The following is a 27,686-nucleotide window of genomic DNA, read 5'->3' on the forward strand; positions in this document are numbered from 1 at the left end:
TGGGACAGCCTGTACACCTCAGTCTTGACTCAGAACAGAAGCATTCAACAGTGTTCAAGTCATATACAGTATCCCTCAGTTCTGTCATGTGCATTACATCAGTGAGGTTAGTCAGAACACTGACCCATTAGGATGTAGTGACTTCCACATTAGTCACAGGTTGAGTCCCCAATGGCACTCTATTCCCTACATAGTGCACTACTTTTGACCAAAGCCCTATAGGCCCTGGTCAAAAGTAGTTGCCCTATATAGGGAATAGTGTGACATTTGGGGCATGGTATGAATGGTTCCAAGCATCATCTCTCTGGAGACACCCAGGCAAAGCTAAACTGCTGACATTAATGATGGAGAGGCTGTCTGGAATAAATCAATCCCTAGAATGCATTCTTCGGTTTTATGCTATTCTCCCTCCACACCATGTTAGTCACGTTTCATTTGGAATGTACTATAGAATTACTATATTTATTTTTAGCTGCTGCTACTTTCCAAGGTTAGGCCTACAGCTCTTCTTGCTTTGGGTATTATTGTTGGTGTAGGGACTTGGGGGAGAAAGATTTGGGTTTTTCTCTAACAAATGGGTTTCATTTTATCCTCTAGCTTTTACCTCACTCATAATCCCTCATGAAGAATGATGGTGTATTTCAAATGACATACTTCTTTCCCTTCTCTATCCAAACCACACTGTCTAGTCCAAATACATGTCCTCCCCTCCCTGTCACTTCCCATGTCTGCAGCCATGGAGTCTGACATGATAAGTTTGTGGTTAGAGCAGGTCACATTTCAGTCCATGACTCAATCATGTGTCATAGATAAAAATGTTACTCTGTGTTCTATTGTAGCAATATGATCTGTCAGTTGTTGTTTTATGCTCCATCCAAAACATTCTGGTCGGAACAATAGATTGTGCGAAGCAGCTTGAAAAATACAATTACTACAGGGTCGGGCCATTTCTATTTTGATTCCAGCCAGTACAGGAAATTCATAAACTAAAGACTAATGTTCCGGAACAACTGGATTCCTCGAAATGGCACTAGTTGTATAACTGGTTCCAGTATGTACTCTCTTGTGACAGACTTTTAACATAAATGTTAAAAACCAAATCAAGTAGCTGGCCAGCATTCTCATGAGATTTGGTTCTGTGTTCTGAGATTACTTGTAGTATAACCCTGTCCCCAGGCTCAATTGTAGAGAGCGCCTACTGGGGACAAGAGTACTTCTAGCACAGTATATTGTGTTGTGAATGTATCCTGTTACAGACCCTAGTGCATCATGTGAGGCCTATATCTCAGTGATGGCCTGTAGGGGGTCACATTATGTGAACCTGATTTATTTTGCAGCTGCCACCGGCAGAACTGTTGAATAGGTTTCGGTGGGGCCTGTTGACTGCATCCCCAGCCCCAGTCTGTGTCCCAATTGGCATCCTATTCCCTATATAGTAAACTCCTTTTGACCAGAGCCCTATAGGGACAAAGCCCCAGATCAACTAGTCTATGATGCTCAGATCTCTTTGGGTGTTGTGGCCACAACCCTGGCTGATAGTCCTTGTGGGACCAAACAAGGCCACTTTTTAACGTCTCCGCAAACAGGGTCAGCCATCTTCCAGGAGAAGTCATGGGAAAAAAATATTTAAAAACGCACAACAACATTGCCCTTGATTTTTTTGATAGATTGTTGATCTCATCTGATAGGCTTTTGTTGCGATGAGAATCAAGCTTGTGTCGCAGTTAGTATTTAAAATGTGGGCTCTTCGACATGGGTCAGTAAGCATGGACACAAAACACACATGTACTGTTTTGAACAAGAGATACATTTTAATCTATTACTATTATTTGTCATTTCCAGTTCCTGGAAATCATGCATATAGGAATCATGCACATGTAAGTCTTTATCAGCCCCATTCTTGACTGATGCATACACACTGCATTGACCTGGGTGTTGACACTGGTCCCAGAGGGGTGGCTCCTCAAGCACATGCACTTGCGACTTCCGAGGCTAGGCCCCTCACTTCCTGTCAACTTCAGTTGAACTTACTACACACATGGGGTTGTCAAGCCTGTATGAATGTGTGAACAGTCTTGTGTCTCGCTTTCGACCCACGTGACCCAACATATCTGTTTTTACCTGTAGAAACAACTTGGTTTAAAAGGCCAGCTACTTTTTGTTCTCTGTAGTCTTGTGAGCTACATATGGAGGGCATGGGCTTTTCTTCATAGTGCTATGAAGTTGCCATAGTGCCATGCTTAGTATATTCAAAGTCTACGCAAACGGAGCTACAGAGCACAACAGTACGTAGAACTGTTGGATCCATTGCGTAGACCGTGTAAAGCTTTTTACAGCCCATTATCAAAAAGTGGCTTTAGCAAGTCATTGGGTATTTTGAAGAAAACTACATTCCACATTGAATAAAGATTCAATCAGCCTTTTTTGGACAGTTTGTACCTCTGCTACAATGTGTTTTGTGTTGGTCTGCCTGAACCCTCACTGGATTCCAGGGAGTGGCCACTGGGCACCACCACCCTGGCACAATCAATGTAAAAATGAACAAATCTGTTCACACCCAGGGTTGAGTAAGGAAAGTCATGTGTAATGTACGCAGAAGTCTGAAGGCTGTTCTCATCAGAAGACTTATGAAGGGTTTCTTTTGGCCCATTTGAGAAATAGAATATATTCATCTTTACAAATACAGTATTCTGATCCAGTTGCGTTATTATTACAGTAAATAAATTACGCTTTATTTCTTTAGAGTAGTAACACTACACAATAGTTACAATACAGCATACAAAAACAAGGCAAGAAAGGCAATCTTGGTTTATATAAAATAATACAAAGGTGGGAAAAAAAAAGTTTAATATTATTGACAAGCTGAGCTCTGACAACATTTGGATCATTTTTTATATTGCTGCAATAAAATACAGCTGTTAAGGCACTTCAAATATTTAGTTCACACTATATGTGCATCACTAACACCATATTTCAGCAGAGCCCAGGTCAGGTGCATTAATATGTACGATACTTTCGGATCGTACGATACTTTCGGATACTTTCGGATTTAATGTATTTGTGTGCAAAAATATATTACAAATTACAAGAGGAAAAGCTTTAGTTACATCATACTTGTGTTATTTGCTGACTTTAAACATACATTTCAATGTGCTTTATGTTGTAAAGGCAGTTTAACAACATAGAATACATGCAACGCTGATTTAATTTAAAAAATATATTTATATAAATATATTTAAGGTGATGTAGTATAAAATGTAGTGTTTGCTTTAATATGTTGAGGTTTAGATGCTCTCTGTACTGTACTGTAGATGTTAACAAACCTGGAAGTGGACACCACTGTGTTACAAACTTGTTAGCTATTACTGTACATTTGTGATTGGTCAGGTGCAGTTGAAGGACGAAGACAGTGATTCTCATTGGTCTTCTTGGTTGTTGTTGCAGTCTCCACACAGGATCTGGTCACGGTCGGGGAAGAAGCCAGCCCCAACCAGAGAGACAGAGCAGCGGGAGCACTTGAAGCAGGGCTGGTGCCATTGACGATCCTGGAAAGAAATATACTTCCCCTCGCCAAACCCTGGAGGGAAATAAAACACACTCGTTAGCATCTATAATAGAATACGGTTGCGTTTCAAATGGCACCTTATTTCCTATATAGCCCTATGGACCCTAGTCAAAAGTAGTTCACTATAAAGTGAATAGGGTGCCATTTGGGACATAGTCTACGTCTGCAAAGAGACCTTTGACTCTCACCTGGATTGACAGTTGGGCAGTAAGAGAGACATTACATAACACAAAGAAATGACATTCTGAACATTAAGTTCTGTGGGTTATTCTATGGTTGGCTACAATAATAGCCCTGCTGAGGATCTGCCAGGTCTTAGAGGTCCCTGTGTTTAATTGAAACATTGGCATTCTAAACATAGCCACAAGCCTTACTAGTATATTTACAGTACGTCTGTGCTCTGGCATTTGCCTGGGTTGGTACAAAGTGACATAATGGGGAAGACATTGAGTGCATCCCAAATGGCACTCTATTACCTCTATAGTGCACTCATTTTGAACAGAGCTCTATGGGCTATATAAGGTTCCATTAAAGGACAAAACAGTGTCTCAAATCAATCCATATTATCTAGTCGAATGGAGAATGTACTAACCTGTGATGGGCGAGTTACAGGAGGCACACTTCTGTGCGTAGATGCTGCTGAAGCACTTGACGCAGTAGGGCGTGTCTCCCTGGGAGGTGAAGGGCTGGCCGGCCAGTGGGATCTTGCATCCTGTGCACACGAAACACTCTTTGTGCCACGTCTCATCCTTGTAGCTCACACCCCCTGTTGCCAGTGCCTACGGAGGATACATACCCATCAACCTCACCCACTTGATCTAGCAAGTCTTTTTCACAAGGAACCTATCAACTACTGTGAGCATGTCACTAACAGTGACAGGGAGAGGATAATGAAGGTTTGCAGTTGATTTGAGGAGACCCTGGTTCACCTTTTTGCAGTGGCTGCACCGCGGGGCGAACCTGCCCTCGTAGCACGGTACACAGTAGTAGTGGTCTTTGTCTGGGATGAAGGACTGGGCACCGATGGGCTTCTCACAGCCATGGCACACAAAGCAGTTCTCGTGCCATGCAGAGCCCTCATACTCCAACTTCTTTGAGCCTGACAGAGGGAGGAGGGAGAGGGGGGATAGATAGGGAGGAGAGAGAGAGAAAGAAGAGAGAGAGAGAGAGAGCAAGAGACACAGACAGGTTTTGTATAATTCAGTCTGTCTGCAAGAGTCATCATCTGAGTAGTCATCCCAAGTTTGTGTGCCATGTCAGCCACTTTAGTTCTGGGTTAGATTGTCCAACCTCAGCATTGCATAATCTCCAAGTGCTCGCACTACTGCTATTGCCAAAACAGGATGATTCAGTAATAACTGAACCTGTTTGTACACAGACTCAATATATCTCCCAGTCATCTCATAAAGTATAAATAATATTACAGGATTTTACCATCAAGAACGCTTGTGTGGTGTTACATCCAGTCAGGGCCGAATGGCTCTGGAGGTATTTCAGAATTATGGTTTATGGGTGACTGTTATTGGAACTTCTGACTTTAAGCGTGTGCAGTTTGGTCTTCCACAAATACACACTTCCTCCAAGTAGGTAATAAAAGTAGCCAAAATAAAAAAGCGAGCCATTCCTATGAAAATGAACATCAGACCTCTTAATCATTGCTCTTGTTTTACGAGCTTTGGGACCTGAAATGCGCACGTGGGGAGGTCGGCCAGTGGAACGTGGAACCGCCTGAATTTTTTAAAAGGGCGAGGGCACAGTGTAGTGTTTAACTGCGTTCCACTACAGAAACCTAACAAAACGACTGCTCAGTTCTGCAGAAACTGTGGAGAAATAACACCCCACCCCACCCCACCTTGTCCAGATTAAACCCTATGTAATTTGCAGTCATCTGACACCCACACCCGCTGATAGCGTAATGCTGCCATGCAGTCACAAAGACCCTGGGGCCAGAATTCAACAGTAAGGCACTTTCAGTCGAGCGAGCAGACAATTGCAATGTCACATCTAAGCTGTGTCACACCCTAGCTGCTCAACAACAAAAATGCATTCGCCTTTTTATGGTAATGTCCCAAATGGCAAACTATTCCCTACGTAGTGCACTACTTTTGACCAGGGCCCTGAAGGTAGTGCACTACATAGGGAATAGGGTGCCATTTGGGACACATACGATGCCGTCCACGACTGGATGTGAGAACCCCTACGTTTTCCCTTTAGTGACACTGACTGAAGCAGTGCTGCTTACTCTGTAATACCCATGACAGAGGTTTCCCAGGTATTACACACCTGGCATTGATACAGATATAGGATCTTAATTTGAGCCAGTTTGCTACAACAGGAAACTAAATTACAAACTTTAGAAGCCTTTTTAAACCTCAAATACACTACAAGTTCTAATATCCTGCATTGCGGAAAAGTTCTCTTGCAACAGTGTGATCAAATTAAGATCCAACATCTGTAGGTGTGAGAACAGGAGTTGAGTAACCACAGGCCAAAGCATCACCAGTAAGGTCTTTTTAATGCACTTTTATGCCACAGCAACTATGATGGATGTGTAACCAGCCTAGCGCAGTACAGCTCAGCTCGACTCAGCTCAATAATGTCAAAGGGTGTTGTGCACAGGAGGAAGGGCTCGTGGTAATGGTACTGGAATGTTGTCAAATATATCAAACACATGATTTGATGCCATTCCATTTGCTTCCCTCAGCAGCCTCCACTGGTGTTGTGTTATGTTGTCATGTATCCCTGCACGTTTTTGAGAGTTTCGATTAGTACCTCCTACTAATCATGGTAAACAGTATCAGGTTTGTGTACCTGGCATAACGGTCTTGTCGCAGGCCACACACTTGGAGGAGAACTCATTGCAGTAGCAGTCGTTGCACAGCAGCGCCTCCTCCTGGCTGGTGAAGGGCTCGTCTGCCAGGGAGCGGTCGCAGCGAAAACAACGGAAACAGTGTTCATGGTAATGTCTGTCCTCATAGAACAGCTCCTGGAGAGGGAGAGGAGGAGTGAGAGGGATGGACCCAGGCAAGACAGGTCAGAGTCCGAAATATTTGGATTGAAAGACCATTCATGTTAATGGTAGCTGGTGGGCCGAGGCTCATTGTAATAGCTGGAGTGGAAATGGAAACCATGTGTTTGATGTGTTTGATACCTTTTCTTTCCGTTCCTTCCATTCCAGCCATTACGATGAGCCCGTCCTTCTACATCTCCACCCACCAGCCTTCTCTGGTTCACATTAATCATTTATGTTTATATGACAATGAGCTAGATTAGATCTGTTAACAAGGAGGTTTTAGTGAATAACTCTAACTTCAATCTAAACCATTTGAGTAAATATTGAAACAGTGTCCACAAAGAGATTTTTTTATAATCCACCTCTTATATTCCAGATCAACTGTAGTGCAAGCAAACACTGTTAACACACATCACATGATTAATGTCTCGCTTTATGTTTGGGGTGAAAACAATAATAATCCATTTTATTTGACACGTTGGTGGGTTTTCACAGTGTTAGTAAAAGGGAATTGGACAGAGAGGGAGGAGTGCTGTTATTATTGTGTGGAGGAGGAGGAGGGCCAAAGCTAACAGGAGATTTATTTACTGCCAGTCCCTCTGAGAGAGTCCATAACTCAGGGGTCACCCATGCCCCGTGGCGTCTAAGGGTGTTCCCTTCAGCCCTGTGTTTTCATTTGACTCTAACCAAAAGGCCTTAATGTCAGCCTGGAGCAGCTCAAAGGGGATTTTCAGATGTCTTGGTACTAGCCAAAAGAGCAGGAAAGTTGTGTTTTCCAAGAACTCCAGCTCTTTAGAAGCCATTATAACTGAACAGATGGACAAGGACACGCACACATACACACACGCACACACTCGTGTACGTACACAGAAGTAAAACCTCAGAAGTGAGCACACATTCAAACAACTGTAGACAGAAAACACCCACTTGCCACATGTAAACACATTCATACACACAACATATGCTAAACACATTTACACCCACACACACAAAGACAGATCATACAGTTTATGCTTACCCGTGCATTGTGTGCGATGAGCTCCTTGCACTCCTGACATGTGTTGGCATACAGGCGGTCATAGCAGGGGATGCAGTGGGGAACGTCCTCCACTTGGATGTATTTGCGTCCGTACAGGGACTCCTTGCACTCGCCACAGTCAAAACGGTCACTCATGTTGTCTTATCCCTGATTCACCTCCTGAAAGGAAACATCACAACCACAGTGAGTGAACGTTTGCTGAGCAAAGGAGGAGGGGAAGGAGGACAGCGCTGTGAACGTGTGAGGGGGGAGGGGCAGTGAGGGGAGTGAGAGAGAGGAGAGAGAAAGAAATCATTAATACAGACATTGTCATCCTACATGAAACATGCTAATTTGGTATAGAGCAGGCCTAATTCACTCTATTAAATTCATCAAAACAGGAAGATTTTACATTTGGTTGGCTAGAAACTGAGAAAAATGTCCTCCTGTGTGCTACCCCCACCAGAATCCCCATCCCCATACAGCTTCTCCATCCTGTAGGGGGAAATTAATCATTTCCATGCCCATGGACATGTACTAGTCTGTGGCGACCTACATTCCAGAACTGGACAAGAACCTGACATCCTCAGCACAAACAGACAAACACATACCTGGAGGTGACAGCATTCCCTCCCACATATTCCCCCTAGGCGCAACTACGACAACGTAATCAACAAAAACTGGTCACAACTCGTGCAGCTCTTTCACACACTGGGTATGTACATAGTCAATGGTAGGCTTCGAGGGGACTTCTATGGTAGTTACACGTATAGCTCATCTCTTGGCAGTAGTACTGTAGACTACTTTATCACTGACCTCAACCCAGAGTCTCTCAGAGCGTTCACAGTCAGCCCACTGACACCCCTATCAGATCACAGCAAAATCACAGTCTACTTGAACAGAGCAATATTCAATCATGAGGCATCAAAGCCAAAGGAATGGAATAATATTAAGAAATGCTATAGATGGAAGGAAAGTAGTGTGGAAACCTACCAAAAAACAATTAGGCAACAACAAATTGTAACCCTTTTAGACAACTTCCTGGTCAAAACATTCCACTGCAATAGTGAAGGTGTAAACTTCGAAGTAAAAAACCTAAACAGTACATTTCAGCTTTCAGCTTCCCTATCAAATCAAAAAAAAATTCAAACAAAAAACTGAAGAAAATTAGCAACAATGACAAATGGTTTGATGAAGAATGCAAAAATCTAAGAAAGAAATTGAGAAACCTATCCAACCAAAAACACAGAGACCCAGAAAACCTGAGCCTACGCCTTCACTATGGTGGATCACTAAAACAATACAGAAATACACTACGGAAAAAGAAGGAACAGCACGTCAGAAATCAGCTCAATGTAATTAAAAATCCATAGACTTTAACCACGTCTGGGAAAATTGGAAAACACTAAACAAACAACAACACGAAGAGTTAGCTATCCAAAACAGAGATGTATGGGTAAACCACTTCTCAAATCTTTTTGGCCCTATAACAAAGAACAAACAGCAAAAACATATACATGATCAAATACAAATCTTAGAATCAACTATTAAACACTACCAGAACCCACTGGATTCTCCAATTACATTGAATGAACTACAGGACAAAATACAAACCCTCCAACCCAAAAAGGCCTGTGGTGTTGATGGTATCATCAATGAAATAATAAAATATACAGACCACACATTTTAATTGGCTATACTTAAAGTCTAACATCATCATTGGCTCTGGCATCTTCTCCAATATTTGTAACCAAGGATTGATCACCCCAATCCACAAAACCGGAGACATATTTGACCCCAATAACTACCATGGGATATGCGTCACAGCAACCTTGGGAAAATCCTTGGCATTATCATTAATAGCAGACTCATACATTTCCTCAGTGAACACAATGTATTGAGCAAATGTCAAATTGGCATTTTACCAAATTACCATACGACAGACCACGTATTCACCCTGCACACCCTAATTGACAAACAAACAAAACAAAGGCAAAGTCTTCTCATGCTTTGTTGATTTCAAAAAAGCTTTTGACTCAATTTGGCATGAGGGTCTGCTATACAAATTGATGGAAAGTGGTGTTGGGGGAAAAACATACAACATTATAAAATCCATGTACGCAAACAACGAGTGTGCGGTTAAAATTGGCAAAAAACACACATTTCTTTCTACAGGGCCGTGGGATGAGACAGGGATGCAGCTTAAGCCCCACCCTCTTCAACATATATATCAATGAATTGGTGAGGGCACTAGAACAGTCTGCAGCACCCGGCCTCACCCTACTAGAATCTGAAGTCAAATGTCTACTGTTTCAAATCAAATCAAACTTTATTTGTCACATGCGCCGAATACAACAAGTGTAGACTTTATGCTTACTTACAAGCCCTTAACCAACAGTGCAGTTCAAGAAGAAGAAAATATTTACCAAGTAGACTAAAATAAAAAGTAACACAATAAGAATAACAATAACGAGGCTATATACAAGGGGAACCGGTACCGAGTCAGTGTGCTGGGGTACAGGCTAGTTGAGGTAATCTGTACCTGTAGGTGGGGGCGAAATGACTATGCATAGGTAACAAACAAACAGCGAGTAGCAGCAGTGTACACAAGGGAAGGGAGGGGAGGGGAGGTTAATGTAAATTGTCCGGTGGTGACTTTATGAATTTTTCAGCAGTCTTATGGCTTGGGGGTAGAAGCTGTTGAGGAGCCTTTTGATCCTAGACTTGGCGCGGAGAATACAGTCTATAACTTGGGTGACTGGAGTCTCTGACAATTTTATGGGCTTTCCTCTGACACCGCCTATTATATAGGTCCTGGATGGCAGGAAGCTTGGCCCCAGTGATGTACTGGGCCGTTCGCACTACCCTCTGTAGCACCTTACGGTCAGATGCCGAGCAGTTGCCAGACCATACGGTGATGCAACCGGTCAGGATGCTCTCGATGGTGCAGCTGTAGAACCTTTTGAGGATCTGGGGACCCATGCCAAATCTTTTCAGTCTCCTGAGGGGGAAAAGGTTTTGTCGTGCCCCCTTCACGACTGGCTTGGTATGTTCAGACCATGATCGTTTGTGGGTGATGTGGACACCAAGGAACTTGAAACTCTCGACCCGCTCCACTACAGCCCCATCGATGTTAATGGGGGCCTGTTCGGCCCGCCTTTTCCTGTAGTCTACGATCAGCTCCTTTGTCTTGCTCACATTCAGGGAGAGGTTGTTGTCCTGGCACCAAACTGCCAGTTCTCTAACCTCTTCCCTATAGGCCGTCTCATCGTTGTCAGTGATCAGGCTGTTGTGTCGTCAGCAAACTTAATGATGGTGTTGGAGTCGTGTTTGGCCATGCAGTCGTGGGTGAACAGGGAATAAAGGAGGGGACTAAGTACACACCCCTGAGGGGCCCCAGTGTTAAGGATCAGCGTGGCAGACATGTTGTTGCCTACTCTTACCACCTGGGGACGGCCCGTCAGGAAGTCCAGGATCCAGTTGCAGAGGGAGGTGTTTAGTCCCAGAGTCCTTAGCTTAGTGATGAGCTTCGTGGGCACTATGGTGTTGAATGCTGAGCTGTAGTCAATGAACAGCATTCTCACATAGGTGTTCCTTTTGTCCAGGTGAGAAAGGGAAGTGTGGAGTGCGATTGAGATTGCGTCATCTGTGGATCTGTTGGGGCGGTTTGCGAATTGGAGTGGGTCTAGGGTGTCTAGGATGTGAGCCATGACCAGCCTTTCAAAGCACTTCAGGCTACCGACGTGAGTGCCACGGGGCGGTAATCATTTAGGCAGGTTACATTGGCTTCCTTGGGCACAGGGACTATGGTGGTTTGCTTGAAACATGTAGGTATTACAGACTCGGTCAGGGAGAGGTTGAAAATGTCAGTGAAGACACTTGACAGTTGGTCCGCGCATGCTCTGAATACACATCCTGGTAATCCGTCTGGCCCAGCGGCTTTGTGAATGTTCACCTGTTTAAAGGTTTTGTTCACATCGGCTACCGAGAGCGTTATCACACAGTCATCCAGAACAGCTGGTGCGCTCGTGCATGCTTCAGTGTTGCTTGCCTCGAAGCGAGCATAAAAGGCATTTAGCTCGTCTGGTAGGCTCGCGTCACTGGGCAGCTCGCGTCTGGGTTTCCCTTTGTAGTCCGTAATAGTTTTCAAGCCTTGCCACATCCGGTGAGTGTCAGAGTCAGTGTAGTAGGATTAAATCTTAATCCTGTATTGACGCTTTGCTTGTTTGATGGTTCGTCTGAGGGCACAGCGGGATTTCTTATAAGCGTCCGGATTAGTCTTCCGCTCCTTGAAAGCGGCAGCTCTAGCAATTAGCTCAATGCAGATTTTGCCTGTAATCCATGGCTTCTGGTTGGGATATGTACGTACAGTCACTGTAGGGACAACGTCATCAATGCACTTATTGATGAAGCCGATGACTGAGGTGATGTATTCCTCAATGCCGTTGGATGAATCACGGAACATATTCCAGTCTGTGCTAGCAAAACAGTCCTGTAGTGTAGCATCCACGTCATGTTTGCTAATAATCTGGTGCTTCTGTCCCCAACCAAGCAGGGCCTACAGCAGCACCTAGATCTTCTGCACAGATTCTGTCAGACCTGACAGTAAATCTCAGTAAGACAAAAATAATGGTGTTCCAAAAAAGGTCCAGTTATCAAGACCACCAATACAAATTCCATCTAGGGCACCGTTGCCCTACAGCACACAAAAAACTGTACATAACTCGGCCTAAACATCAGCACCACAGGTAACTTCCACAAACCTGTGAACATGCTGAGAGACAAGGCAAGAAGGGCCTTCTATGCCTTTAAAAGGAACATAAAATTCGACATACCAATTAGGATCTGGCTAAAAATACTTGAATCAGTTATAGAACCCATTTCTTTAATGGTTGTGAGGTCTGGGGTCCGCTCACCAACCAAACATTCACAAAATGGGACAAACACCAAATTGAGACTTTGCATGCAGAATTCTGAAAAAAATATCCTCTGTGTACAACGTAGAACACCAAATAATGCATGCAGAGCAGAATTAGGCCGATACCCGCTAACTATCAAAATCCAGAAAAGAGCAGGTAAATTCTACAACCACCTTAAAGGAAGCGATTCCCAAACCTTCCATTACAAAGCCATCACCTACATTGAGATGAACCTGGAGAAGAGCCCCCTAAGCAAGCTGGTCCTGGGGCTCTGTTCACAAACACAAACAGACCCCGCAGAGCCCCAGGACAGCAACACAATTAGACAATTAGACCAAATCATGAGAAAACAAAAAGATAATTACTTGACACATTGGAAAGAATTTACAAAAATACAGAGCAAACTAGAATGCTATTTGGCCCTAAACAGTCACAGTGGCAGAATACATGACCACTGTGACTGAATCAAACTTAAGGAAAGCTTTGCCTATGTACAGATTCAGTGAGCATAGCCTTGCTATTGAGAAAGGCCGCAGTAGGCAGACTTGGCTCTTGAGAAAACAGTACACACTGCCCACAAAATGAGGTGGAAACTGAGCTGCACTTCCTAACATCCTGCCAAATGTATGACCATATTAGAGACATATTTCCCTCAGATTACACAAATCCACAAAGAATTAAAAAACAAACCCAATTCTGATAAACTCCCATATCTATTGGGTGAAATACCAGTGTGCAATCACAGCAGCAATATTAGTGACCTGTTGCCAGAAGAAAAGGGCAACCAGTGAGGAACAAACTCCATTGTAAAAACAACCCATATTTATGTTTATTTATTTTCCCTTTTGTACTTTAACTATTTGCACGTAATATGACATTTGTAATGTCTTAATTATTTTTTGTCACTCACTTTTGTGAATGTAATGTTTACTGTTAATTTTTATTGTTTATTTCACTTTTGTTTATTATCTAGTTCACTTGCTTTGGCAATGTTAACATAGGTTTTCCATGCCAAAAACACCCTTAAAATGAAATTGAGAGAGAGAGAGAAAGAAAGAGAGAGAGAAAGAAAGAGAGAGAGAGAGAGAGAGAGAGAGAGAGAGAGAGAGAGAGAGAGAGAGAGAGAGAGAGAGAGAGAGAGAGAGAGAGAGAGAGAGAGAGAGAAGAGCGAGAGATAGATTCCCATGCAACAAAAAAAATGTATGTACCTACAAGTAAGTATCCAAGGCAACCAGTCAACAGTAGGATAGGACGACCTTTAATGCCCCAGAGGGGGCATTTGTCTACTGCTGTATACAAAATTGACACTGTACAAAACACACACAACATACGGAAAGTATTCAGACCCCTTGACTTTTTCCAAATTTTGTTACATTACAGCCTTATTCTAAATTGTATTAATTACAAATTGTTCCTCATCAATCTACACACAATAGCCCATAATGAAAACAGTTTTTTATAAATGTTTACAAATGTATTAAAAATAAAAAAACAGAAATACCTTATTTACATAAGTATTCAGACCCTTTACTATGAGACTCGAAATTGAGCTCAGGTGCATCCTGTTTCCATTGATCATCCTTGAGATCTTTCTACAACTTCATTTGAATCCACCTGTGGTAAATTCAATTGATTGGACATCATTTGGAAAGGCACACACCTGTCTATATAAGGTCCAACAGTTGACAGTGCATGTCAGAGCAAAAACCAACCAATGAGGTCGAAGGAATTGTCCGTAGAGCTCCGAGACAGGATTATGTCGAGGCACAGATCTGGGGAAGGGTACCAAAAAATGTCTGCAGCATTGAAGGCCCCCAAGATCCCAGTGGCCTCCATCATTCTTAAATGGAAGAAGTTTGGAACCACCAAAACTCTTCCTAGAGCTGGCCAAACTGAGCATTTGGGGGAGAAGGGCCTTGGTCAGGGAGGTGAACAAGAACCCAATGGTCACTCTGACAGAGCTCCAGTGTTCCTCTGTGGAGATGGGAGAACCTTCTAGAAGGACAACCACCTCTGCAGCACTCCACCAATCAGGCCTTTATGGTAGAGTGGCCAGATGGAAGCCACTCCTCACTAATAGGCACATGACAACCCGCTTGGCGTTTGCCAAAAGGCACCTAAAGGACTCTCAGACCATGAGAAACAAGATTCTCTAGTCTGATGAAACAAGATTGAACTCTTTGGCCTGAATGCCAAACATCACATCTGGAGGAAACCTGGCACATTCCCTATGGTGAAGCATGGGGGTGGCAACATCAAGCTGTGGGGATGTTTTTCAGTGGCAGGGACTAGGAGATTAGTCAGGATTGAGGGAAAGATGAACGAAGCAAAGTACAGAGAGGTCCTTGATGAAAACCTGCTCCAGAGCGCTCAGGACCTCAGACTGGGGTGAAGGTTCACCTTCCAACAGGACAGCGACCCTAGGCACATAGCCAAGACAATGCAGGAGTGGCTTCGGGACAAGTCTCGGAATGACCTTGAGTGGCCCAGCCAGAGCCCGGACTTGAACCCGATCGAACATCTCTGGAAAGACCTGAAAATAGCTGTGCAGTGACGCTCCCCATCCAAATTGACAGAGCTTGAGAGAATCTGCAGAGAAGAATGGGAGAAACTCCCCAAATTCAGGTGTGCCAAGCTTGTGGTGTCATACCCAAGAAGACTTGAGGCTGTAATCACTGCCAAAGGTGCTTCAACTAAGTACTGAGTAAATGGTCTGAATACTTATGTAATATTTCAGTTGTTTGTTTTTTACAAATGTGCAACATTTTCTAAAATACTGTTTTTGCTTCGTCATTATGGTATATTGTGTGTAGATTTATAAGAGGGGGAAAACCATTTCATCAATTTTCGAATAAGGCTGTAACAAAATGTGGAAAAAGTCAAGAGGTCTGAATACTTTCCAAATGCACTGTAGTACATACATTGCACGTTACCCATGTCATACATGTTGTACACGTCTCGTACAACCAAATACATAATACATATTGCACACACTGCCCTTGCACATTCTGTCAGCGGCATACTAACAGATCAGCTTAACTTATTGCTGTTTAGACACCATGAACCTCCAAGGTCCTAGCCTGGTCCCAGATCTGTGATTTTGAACACTTCATTTTTATTGTCAAGCCAAACAAGGTTTTGCATTACAATTCCATAAGAAGTTGACAAGAGAACATAAACAGATCTGGCACCCAGGCTGCCAAGGCCCCTGATTCACCCTGGGAAACATTCCTGATTACATGTTCTAATCAGGTGATTGACATCTCATATGGTGAATAGGGAGGACGGGGTGGAAATACGCCTGACAGCTCTACTATACTGAGACAATCATAACACCCTCTGGCTACTTCTTAAGTCTGTAGGGAGCTGCTAGAGTATGTGACACGAGGTCAGATACATGTACCCCAGTAGCTTTCCTATGGAACGGGAAGGGCAAATAGGGTCCAACAGGGTACATATGGGTTGTGTCTCAAATGGCACCCTATTTCCTACATAGTACACTACTTTGACCAGAACCATATGGGCCCTGATCAAAAGTAGTGCACTATATAGGGAATAGGGTGCCATTTGGGAAGCATACATAGTGTAGAGTAGCAAAAGTGGGGGGATAAAGGTTGGAATTACATGAGTGGAGAAAAGTCTCAAGAGTTCAGGTAAAACAGGCTCAAGAAAACATTGTCAGGAACATGGCATTGACAGAGACTCTAAAGGCAGACACATAAATGTTTCTCTTGGAAGACATTTTGTTTATTATATTTTCCCTCTTTTCAAGGAAAAGAACACCCTTGAAATGCTTTCAGAATGTCAAAAAGCAAGGAGCGCGGAGAAGGGTTGTGGGTTCAATGATGTGCACCGGAGATTCAGGCGGTAGGTTTTAAAGGGGGAGTGAATGGAAGGGAAAGCTCTGGGGTGAAGGGTTTAGCAGCTCCCACTCAGCAGACAGAGCTGAAGTCACAGCCTCACAGGCTCCATGTCCTAGTGGTGATTGAACCCAAGAACTGGGTTGCATCCCAAATGGCACCCTATTCCCTATACCTGTATAATGCACTACTTTTGACCAGGACCCAAAGGACTCTGGCCAAATGTAGTGCACTTTATAGGGAATTGGGTCCCATTTGGCACGCAGACATGGAGTTCCTAATGAAGCAGACCTCATTTCTTGGAAATGCATTTTGCACACACAGGGTTGGCTTGATATAAAACAAGGGGGAATCAACCATTGCTCATGAAAGGAATTCCATCCCACAGTTGCGGTTGTTTTTTACAGGTATTGAGTTAAATGTACTAGAACCCACAAGTTATTTGCGTCTGGTCAATTAAGGAGTCGGCTCAGCAGTGGGGTGTACGTGCCATTCAAATGACTAGCCTCAGACTTTATTTACCATTATTGCCACCATTTATACACGATGGCAAGCACACAAGACAGAAGACTTGGCGAAAGAACAACTTCTGTTTTATCCACCCTATTTGTCTCTTTTGTTTATAATCAAGCAACTGAAAACTTGGCTAACCTCCACAAAATGTCATAGCAGCAGAGCATTTGTAATGGGAACATTCAGCCATATCCTCCTCCCCCATCAGCTAGGCTGCATCAGCCTGAAGAGGTTTGAGGCTTTACAAGGTCAAAGACACTTGGACGGAACACAAAACAGACAAGTCCATCAAACTCCATATCTGTTTCATGTCCGTTTATTGTGAGAGCGGTGGAAATCAGCTTGACTTCCCCTGCTAATGTCTCTCAAGAGGTTAGGCTTCTAGCTATTCTAGTTCATCCATCCCTAAAACCACTGCACTGATACAACAATGGCCTTCCTTCTGGGCATAGTCCCCACACAGCATGACATCTGCAAATACGTTATACTTGTGTCGACAAGTATAAGCATTATGACATTCCTTTCTATCTTTTGAAAGTGATAAAAATGTTAACCATAAAAATGTATATGTCTGACCAAAATCAAAATACAAACCACGCCCTTTCTGTTGGATAATTTTTTATCTATTGCGTCTACCCACCCACGGACAATATTTATATCTTTGTTTAAACTCAATTTCGGCTCATTTATGCAATGTCCAGACCGTTCTGTTATTGTAAGAGCTACTGAACTACAAAGAGCTATTCCCAAACAGCATGTCCTTTCCAGCTGTAGAGGAGATGACTGACCCTGAATGAGCCACGTCGGCATGGATACACTCCCTCTGTGGTTCCTCATCCTTATGACTGATGGTCGTGTTACACATGAACGTGACCCGGGTATAGAAACGATTTAGAGGGAATGCCTCAAAAATAGAGCAAGGAGTAAAAGAATGAACAGCAGGATGGGCACATACAAATACAAGTACACACACGTACACATATCGTAACACAGAGTAGCTGGCTAGCATCATTGTTTTCGGAGCCACAGATGGATTGGACCTACCCTTCACTGAACAGAAATATAAACGTAACATGTAAAGTGTTGGTCCCATGTTTCATGAGCTGAAATAAAAGATCCCAAAAATGTTATGTATCCACAAAAAGCTTATTTCTCTCATATTTTGTGCACAAATTTGTTTACATCCCTATTAGTTAGTGGGCCTGGCTGCCAAGTGGGTGGGCCTATGCCATCCCAGGCCCATCCATGGCTGCACCCCTGCCCAGTCAGTTGAAATGCATAGCTTGTGACCTAATGAGTTTATTTAAATGTACTGATTTCCTTATATGAACTGTAACTCAGTAAAATCTTGGAAATTGTTGCATGTTGCGTTTATATTTTTGTTCAGTGTATATAAATGTATCTGTGTCTCTGCGTCCTGCTCCCAGTGAGTGGTTAAGTCAAACAGAAATCCATCAGTGGGACACGTGTTTTTCTCTCCTAGCACACTTCTGTTATAACTCTGCATTTCGCACCTCCAGCCACAGCGGACACCTGGATATTCTTCAGATATATTGTCCACGCTGGTGAAAGATTAATCGGAGTCATCAACTCTGAAGGCTTTGTACTGTGAGCAAGACAGCAAAACATACTCTCCCTTTTCGTCTCCCACATGGCCCAACAACAGACCAGGCCACTCTCTGTCCCTTCAAGGTTCTCTGAAGTTATTTTCTTTCTAACCTGACATTTTCTTCAGAGTGCGGAGCCAGTTGTAACTGCATGAGCCATGTGAGTTCTACTGCAGGACCAATGGGGCTCTGGTCAAAAGTAGTGTACTATAAAGGGAATAGGGATCCATTTGGGATGCACCCTGTGTGTTTATTTTCCCAGCAGAGGAGTCTAGTGTGCCCTATGCTTTACAAACCAGAATGTTCCATGATGAAACCCCATGACACCTAGGAGCAAGAGCTAAGAGAAAGGAGTCTTTGTATGAAATGGAACAATCCTACAGTAGTGTGTAGGTAGCCTATGATAACATTACCAGTTTCTTCCTAGGATTCAAAAAAAGACTCCTCAGCTGGTTGTGCTTGTTGACATGTGCTGGGTGATGTATTGCGCTTTCCACTAACATTCAAATTCGAGCCCTGCACAAGCATTAATTTTATGCCTGAGTCCTACCCATGCATGCAGCGTTCAGGCCCAACCCTACACAGGCCAGATTGCTTTTGCCAAATTTAAGGCTCTGCCCGAAATCAGAAAAACCTTTCTTTGTTAGTATCCATTAGCTGCTCGTCTCTGTCTGTCCCTCGCTCCCTGCGCTTTTCGCGCTGCATTCATTCTGTTGCTGGTCTCAATGATGAGACTTGAGAGAGGAGTTAGCTGTTAGCTAGCTATTTTTCGTCACTCTAAACTCAACAAAACTCAAGGAACAATATTATTTTATAGGGATGGGCATGAGTATCGAGTACTTGAGCACTCGAACGGACGTCAAAACTTGATCTTTAACCAGATATATATATTTTTTCAAATACTGTAAAACTATTGGGTAAAACTTTTGTCTTGAAGACAACATTAATTTGCTTTGACTTTAATGTTCCATTTGTACATGTGTATTTGTGGGGTAAAACAATAAAGAAACCAAGCCATGAATCAAACATTACTTATTATTAATTAAACTCCCTTTCACCTCCGTGTCTCGCTCACTCAGTTGCGTTCTGATCACTCCCTCTACACCAGTGGCATGTATTCATGGATGCCAAGGGGAAGCCAGGCTTCCCCAAAAAATTGACCAAGAAAAAAAGAAACAACGTTATTTATCTTTCGACTCTGTGTTTCATACATTTCCTGCCATTCACAAGAGGCTGAATGTACCTCACCGGAGAAAGGATCCGATTGAACAAAACTGCGCCCCTTTGTCTCAGTATGTGCAGAATATCTGATGCTGTCTTGTCAGAAAGAGTTCAGACCAATCACATCACAAGTCAAATGTCATTCTTGACAGAAAGAAAATGCATCTTGTTGTGTTGTTGTCCTCTGGTGGCTAGCTAGCTAGAATCGGCGCTTTCCTAAATTAACCATCGATAGAGATAGGAATTTGGACTTGTGGTTTTACTTAATTCTCCGTTCTGGCCAGTGATTATACCAGTGATTCTGATCCAACCCTAAATTCATACAGTACCAGTCAAAAGCTTGGACACACCTACTAATTCAAAGGGTTTTCTTTATTATCTTGGCATTCTCACAACCAGCTTCATGAGGTAGTCACCTGAAATTCATTTCAATTAACAGGTATGCCTTGTTAAAAGTTAAATTGTGGAATTTATTTTCTTCTTAATGCGCTTAAACCAATCAGTTGTGTCGTGACCAGGTAGGGGTGGTATACAGAAGATAGCCCTATGACCAAGTCAGATAGCCCTAAGACCAAGTCCATATTATGTAAAGAACAGCTCAAATAAGCAAAGACGACAGTCCATCATTACTTTAAGACATGAAGGTCAGTCAATGCGGAAAATTTCACTTTGAAAGTTTCTTCAAGTGCAGTCGCAAAAACCATCAGGCGCTATCATGAGGACCGCCACAGGAAAGGAAGACCCAGAGTTACCTCTGCTGCGGAGGATAAGTTCATTAGTGTTACCTGCCTCAGAAATTGCAGCCCAAATAAATGCTTCACAGAGTTCAAGTAACAGACACATCTCAACATAAACTACAGTATGTGAATCAGGTCTCCATGGTCGAATTGCTGCATCAACAACAAAAACACTACTAAAGGACATCAATAAGAAGAAGACTTGCTTGGGCCAAGAAACACGAGCAATCAGTGGTGTACAGTACTTAAATAAAAATACTTTAAAGTACTACTTAAGTAGTTCTTGTGGGTATCTGTACTTTATTATTTATATTTTTGACAACTTTTACTTTTACTCCACTACATTCCTAAAGAAAATAATGTACTTTTTACTCCTTACATTTTCCCTGACACCCAAAAGTACTCGTTACATTGTGAATGCTTAGCCAGACACAAAAATGGTCTCATTCACGCACTTATCAAGAGAATATCCCTGGTTATCCCCACTGCTTCTGATCTGGCAGACTCACTATATACAAATGCTTCGTTTGTAAATTATGTCTGACTGTTGAAGTGTGCCCCTGGCTATCCGTAAATTTAAAAAACAAGAAAATCATGCCGTCTGGGTTGCATAATATAAGGAATTTGAAATGATTTATACTTTTACTTTTACTTTTGATACTTAAGTATATTTTAGTGATTACATTTACTTTTGATGCTTAAGTATATTTAAAACCAAATACTTTTAGACTTTTACTCAAGTAGTATTTTACTGGGTGACTTTCACTTTGACTTGAGTCATTTTCTTTTAAGGTATCTTTACTTTTACTCAAATATGACAATTGGGTACTTTTTCCACCACTGCGAGCAATGGACATTAGACCGGTGGAAATCTGTCCTTTGGTCTGATGAGTCCAAATTTAAGATTTTTGGTTCCAACTGCCGTGTCTTTGTGAGACGCAGAGTAGGTGAACGGATGATCTCCGCATGTGTGTTTCCCACCGTGAAGCATGGAGGAGGAGGTGTGATGTTGTGGGAGTGCTTTGCTGGTGACACTGTTGGTGATGTAGTTATAATTCAATGTACACTTAACCAGCATGGCTTCCACAGCATTCTGCAGCAATACGCCATCCCATCTGGTTAGCGCTTAGTGGGACTATCATTAGGACAATGACCCAAAACACACCTCCAGGCTCCAGATATTTGACCAAGTAGAGTGATGGAGTGCTGCATCAGATGACCTGGCCTCCACAATCACCCGACCTCAACCCAATTGAGATGGTTTGGGATGAGTCAGACCGCAGAGTGAAGGAAAAGCAGCCAACAAGTGCTCAGCATATGTGGGAACTCCTTCAAGACTGTTGGAAAAGCATTCCTCATTAAGCTGGTTGAGAGAATGCCAAGAGTAAGCAAAGCTGTCACCAAGGCAAAGGGTGCCTACTTTGAAGAATGTCAAATATATTTTGATTTGTTTAACACTTTTTTGGTTACTGCATGATTCCATATGTGATATTTCATAGTTTTGAAGTCTTCACTATTATTCTACAATGTAGAAAAATAGTAAAAATAAATAAAAACCCTGGAATGAGTAGGTATCCAAACTTTTGACTGTGCTGTATGTGATGAGTCCAACAAAGTTGGTGGAAAACAGGTCAATGTAGATAGTCTGCGTATCGATTTGTTTAATTATTTAGAAGTCTTATGGCTTGGTGTTAGAAGCTCAGGGTCCTGTTGGTTCCAGACTTCGTGAATTGGTACTGCTTGCCATGCGGTAGCAGAGAGAAGAGTCTATGACTTGGGTGGCTGGAGTCTTTGACCATTCATAGGGCCTTCCTCTGTCACCACATGGATGGCAGGGAGCTCGGACCCAGTGATGTACTGGGTCATACGCATTACTCTCTGTAGCGCCTTTGCGTACGGATGCCAAGCAGTAGCCATAACAAGCTGTGATGTAGCCAGTCAAGATGGTCTCAATGGTGCAGCTGTAGAACCTTTTGAGGATCTGAGGGCCCATGCCAAATCTTTTCAGCCTTTTGAGAGGGAAGAAGCGTTGTTGTGCCCTCTTTACGACTGTGTTGGTGTGTGTGGACCATGATAGATCCTTAGTGATGTGGACACCAAGGTACTTGAAGCTCTCGACCCGCTCCACTACAGCCCCGTTAATGTGAATGGGGGCGTGCTCGGCCCTCCGTTTCCCATAGTTCATGATGAGCTCCTTTGTCTTACTGATGTTGAGGGAGAGGTTGTTGTCCTGGCACCACACTACCAGGTCTCTGACCCCCTACCTATATCGTTGTCGGCGATGATCAGGCCTACCACCGTCATGTCGTCAGAAAACTTAATGATGGCGTTGGAGATGTGCGGGCCACGCAGTCGTGGGTGAACAGGGTGTACAGGAGGGGAGTAAGCACGTACCCCTGAGGGGCCCCTGTGTTGAGGGTCAGCGTGGCAGATGTGTGGTTGCCTACTCTCACCACCTGGGGCGGCCCGTCAGGAAGTTCAGGATCCAGTTGCAGAGGGAGGTGTTCAACCTCAGGGTCCTTAGCTTAGTGATGAGCTTGGAAGGCACTATGGTGTTGAACGCTGAGCTGTATTAAATGAACAGCATTCTCACACAGGTGTTCCTCTTGTCCAGGTGGGAGAGGGCAGTGTGGAGTACAATAGAGATAGCGTAATATGTGGATCTGTTGGGGCGGTATGCGATTTGGAGTGGGTACAGGGTGTCTGGGATGATGGTGTTGATGTGAGCCATGACCATCCTTTCAAAGCATTTCATGGCTACAGAAGTGAATGTTAAGGGCTAATAATAATTTACCTTGGCTTTCCTGGGCACAGGGACTACGTTGGTCTTCTTGAAACACGTAGGTATTACAGACTGGGTCAGGGAATGACTGGGTCAAGTGAATGTTAACCTGTTTAAAGGTCTTACTCACATGGGCTACAGAGAGCGTGATCACACTGTCAGCTGTCATTTAATAGTTACCCCACTTTACTTTTATATTTATTTATCATGAAACCGGATTAGCCTATGTTTAATAATGTTCCTGCCCAGAACAGTTCACATTTTGTCAGACTTTTTTGGGTCACACAACACAGCCCACAGAGAATGATATTGATGGGCTTTAAAAGGTGCTATAAACACATTAAAAGCTCCTGTAGCTTTAGTAAAATGTTCATGGTTGGGGCAGTAAATTCTGCCAGAAAAAAAGGAAAGGCTTGTCCCTTACAGCCATCGGTCGGATGACTGCTCCCTCTCTCTTTTATCCCAGTACAAAGAGACCCAATGTGAAGTGACTGACTTCCTGCCGGATCAGAAAGCACTGTTAGCTGCCTGCACGCACACACAAACCAAAATGAACAGAGGTAGCTCTCATCAAGTTGATATGCAATGTCTGTCTGTATCAACATTCCAAACGGGATGTTTTGAGACACAGTTTGCAAAACATCTCGTTTTGGATAATTGAACATCGACCAAGTCCAACATTCCTTTACCAATGTCCTTGGGAGATCACTTGAATCAATGTGTTGAAAAGAGACAAAATTGCACTGGGAAACACAAACTGGGCGATGATGATAATATCAACTCAAGACAAGTGAAGACTTTACCTAATCTTCATTCTGATCTGAATTTAATGACAAACACAGACTCCACCTGCTCGTAGGGTAGTAATGAAAAAATCCCTTGCTGACATTAACACAGACAAACTGAGCCTGTAATCTTTTACCTGCCCTTTGAGGAACAATAAAAGCAAAATGAATGAGAGGGTACGTGCTTGGCTGTGTTTAGCTTTGGGCCCCCAGCTGGCTGTTTATGCCCCGTAGGGAACAACGCAAGATGCAGCTGAAAACCTTCTTAGAACTACATCCCTCCCGCACCACCTCTGGTGTGTACTAAAACAAAAGGCCAAATCTGACAACAAATAAAAAGACGTCACTGTGCCAAGGCCTTCTTCGCTCTGTGTGGTAGACCTATGCTATCTTCATGAACAAAGAAAAGGAAAGGCCTGAGTATGACATGGTGTAGAAGTCAGTCTAGTAAAGATAACAACAAATATGTGCTTTAAATTAGAAGATAAACTGATGAAAATCAATTGAAAGGGGGAATACATATAATCTCCTATATCTATTAAAAGGTAGTCATGGAGATAAGAAGGCAGGAAACGTCACTAGCATCCTCTTCTGAAGCAAAGTTGCTTTTGGCAACAGGCTATGTTTCATTTGGATTATTTTGCAGTGGGAATTCGGCCAAAGAATAAATAAATAAAGTTTGCTTGATGTGCACAATCAGCAGTCAGTCATTATCCAAAACAAATATGCATGTAAACATATTTTCCCAGCATCAGATGCTGGTAGCCAGTAGAGCGAGCATCCATCCAACCCCAGGCCCCGGGTGTTAATAGTATCAATGGCGTTTATTTTCCCAGAGCCCCTGGCGACCCTACAGCCTGTTGCCTTTGTTTCATGAATGCTGTAAGATTTATTTGTCTTTGTTTTTGAGTAACATCTACATGTGTAAGCACTTTAGGACTGTTGAGACAAATGGTTCTAGACCCCAAACAGAATTTTGTTGGGAGAGAGGGAGTTTGAGGAAGTATGAGATGGAGTGGAATGCACATGTTTCTGGAGACAATGAATGAATGGGACCAAATCCATTAGAAAGAGAAAGAGAAAGAGAAAGAGAAAGAGAAAGAGAAAGAGAAAAAGAAAGAGAAAGAGAGAGAGAGAAAGAAGGGGGAAAGAGACAGGAGGGCATAACTCTGAGCTCACATCCCAACTCCTTTTAAATCTTCCATTGCTGCTGTTCATGGTGGGAAAAGTGACACTCTAGAACCAGCCAGGCAAGGAGGAAATGGAAACACAAACAACAGTGTGATAATGATAATGAATCATTTACAACCTATGGGTCAATGTCCCTAATTATGGCCTGAGCCCGTACCAGGGTATGTCCCAAATGGCACTATTCCAAAAGTAGTGCACTATATGGGGAATAAGTTACTATTAACGATGTATTCCCAGCCTGGGAAAGACTTGTCCATCTCCAGAAGTCCTGGAAACCGTTTGGCTCTGCTCCAATGATTGTACACAGACCCAACCTTCCCCAATGAGAAGAATGTCAGAGGAATGAGACTGTGGTCAGAATGTGGCAGAATCATGTGGTGGGTCCAATGTTGGGATTGAAAAAAACAGCAAATGCATTTTTCTTCCATCCTCCCTCTGTTCTAAAAACGGCAAATTCCTCCTTTTCTAAAAATAATGAAGCAGTTCTTTTTGGTTGCCACCACATTGCTGGTTACTCACAGGGAAAGACTCCTCATAAAAAGCCAATTGTTGAAGTAATCAAAGAGCTATGTTAATTACACCCAAAGTGCGTCGAACTCACATGATGACATGGATATAGAGTTTGCTGAATACATGCAGAAACTATTCCATTTGGTGCCAACGATGGTGAGTGTCTGGGAAAATAATACTTGCAATCTTAAGTATAAGACATGACATTACTCTTAAGGATGTTGGCTAATTGAGATGGCTGCATAGGTGTCCTACACAGCATTTGTCCTACCAGTTTTTATTGCGATGCCGATAAGGCCAGAAAATCACACAAAAGTAAAACAGTTGAAAACAACAGTGTATATTAAACTGTCTTCTTCCTGTTATACAATGTCTCCCCCCACCATATCAAGACACTGTTAATCAAGCTCTTAGTTTGAATGTGTGAGCAAATAATATGTTATGTGTGTTATTGTTCAACATTAATGTGTCAGAATCCATGAAATTCAAACAGAGAGATTGACTTGGGGGCAACTGTTACAGAGAGGCTCGTCTCTTCAAAAGACTCCCTGTTCTCTCTTTAAATCATACCGGTTCAAAATGGTCTGCTGGTATTGTTGTGGTGTGGTCTTAGGTATCAATTATAAACTTGTGTGCCTCTGTCCAAGGCAACTAACCCCAACCCCCAACATCCCTCAGTTAGTTTCCTCATTCTAAAGTCACATTAGGCTACATCCTACGATATATCCTGTCAGTCCAGTTCCTTGGGAGAGAAGGGACAGATGCTAAGAATCTGTGCAACAGGATGTATAAAGTGTAAAGAGAGTTAAAGAGGACAAATAACCGAGAGAGAGCATGAGAGAGCATGAGAGAGAGAGAAGACAAATTCCATTCTCTGTCCAACAAAAAACAACAATAAATGTGTTTGTGCATCTGCTTCATGTCGAATCGTGTGTGTATGATAGAGTATCAAAGAGTTTCTCAGCTCGAATACTGTACTGTCTGAGACACAGGTGAGTTGTGTGAAAGATCTCTCGAGCTGTGACCTGTCTTGTGGACGTCGAGTGTCCAGATATCTTGACCTAAAACGTCACGCGAATTTCTGTTCCCTTGATAAAAATAAGCATAAATACCTTTCTCAATTTATGACAATAGTTAACATATAACACATTTTATCAGATAAAATAGTCAGTAGGCTAGAACTGAAGGGTCTAATAACGGACGATTCGACAGGTGACTCGATTCGCATCACCAACTGTATTATCCAGGTGCTTTATTGACTAAAATGTAGACAAGTAAAAGTAAGAATAAACAAGACTGTTCACTTAATCTCGTTTTCAATCAAATATTGATCTTATCGGCTCTCATAATTTTGTTATTATTTGTTATAAAACTCATACAAATGATTGTAAAATATCATACCACCAATTTACAGCTCCTTTCGTGTCAGGGAACTTTGTCAAATGTAGTTTATTTGTTTCAGTCACCAACCTGTAGCTTGCAGCTTTTCTCTGGCAGCAAAATTGACTCCAAATATTGACAAGTCAAGATCCGACGCAGTGCTGAACCCTTCTCAACTTCAACGAATGTGAAATGCATTGTGTAGCTTACTACCTCCCGTGCGCAACAGCATCAGGCAAGCGCGTAAAAACACGCCCTACAGAAATGTCGCTTCTCGCTTTACTGCGGAGGCACAGACGCACAGGTAATTTCAAGTGGCACAGACACATTTTTTTTTACTGAGCTATTCATTTACTTTGGAAGTCTATGTTTGTTTAGACAAAATCTCTATGTTGTCATTGTTAAAGCTGTGTTTTTGACTTGAATGTAAAAGTCAAACGTGAACCGTAGACTGCTCCCTACTGTACCTTCTGGATCACAGACGACTGACTCATCAACCTGTATCTTTTTGTTCTTCATACCTGTGTTATGTTAGTGCCAGTCTGTACTACCATGTTAACTCCTTGTCACCCATTATTGTCATGC

The 27,686-nt window shown here is 42.8% G+C and overlaps 1 protein-coding gene across 1 annotated transcript; it reads right to left on the reverse strand.

The window, feature by feature from the left end:
• Positions 1-1,844: 1,844 nt before the first annotated feature.
• LOC120027342 (four and a half LIM domains protein 3-like) lies at positions 1,845-27,366 on the reverse strand. Its single transcript, XM_038972259.1, has 6 exons — positions 27,192-27,366; positions 7,597-7,776; positions 6,377-6,551; positions 4,495-4,664; positions 4,158-4,344; positions 1,845-3,577 (listed from the first exon to the last, which is right to left on the reverse strand). The coding sequence occupies exons 2-6, from the start codon at positions 7,750-7,752 to the stop codon at positions 3,417-3,419; spliced, it is 849 nt and encodes a 282-aa protein (XP_038828187.1). The 5' UTR covers positions 7,753-7,776; positions 27,192-27,366; the 3' UTR covers positions 1,845-3,416.
• Between the last annotated feature and the right edge of the window lie 320 nt (positions 27,367-27,686).

The sequence above is a fragment of the Salvelinus namaycush genome, chromosome 32 (genome assembly GCF_016432855.1).
Source record: "Salvelinus namaycush isolate Seneca chromosome 32, SaNama_1.0, whole genome shotgun sequence".
NCBI classification, from domain to species: Eukaryota; Metazoa; Chordata; class Actinopteri; order Salmoniformes; family Salmonidae; genus Salvelinus; species Salvelinus namaycush.

What these genes read in the sequence shown, in the direction of transcription:
- LOC120027342 (XM_038972259.1), bottom strand. Translation starts at nt 7,752, where the DNA reads ATGAGTGACCGTTTTGACTGTGGCGAGTGCAAGGAGTCCCTGTACGGA. An exon ending in TCATCGCACACAATGCACGG is followed by an intron (nt 6,552 to 7,596) that starts GTAAGCATAAAC and finishes CTCCCTCTCCAG; the next exon opens with GAGCTGTTCTATGAGGACAG. An exon ending in CTGTAACTCGCCCATCACAG is followed by an intron (nt 3,578 to 4,157) that starts GTTAGTACATTC and finishes ATTTCCCTCCAG; the next exon opens with GGTTTGGCGAGGGGAAGTAT.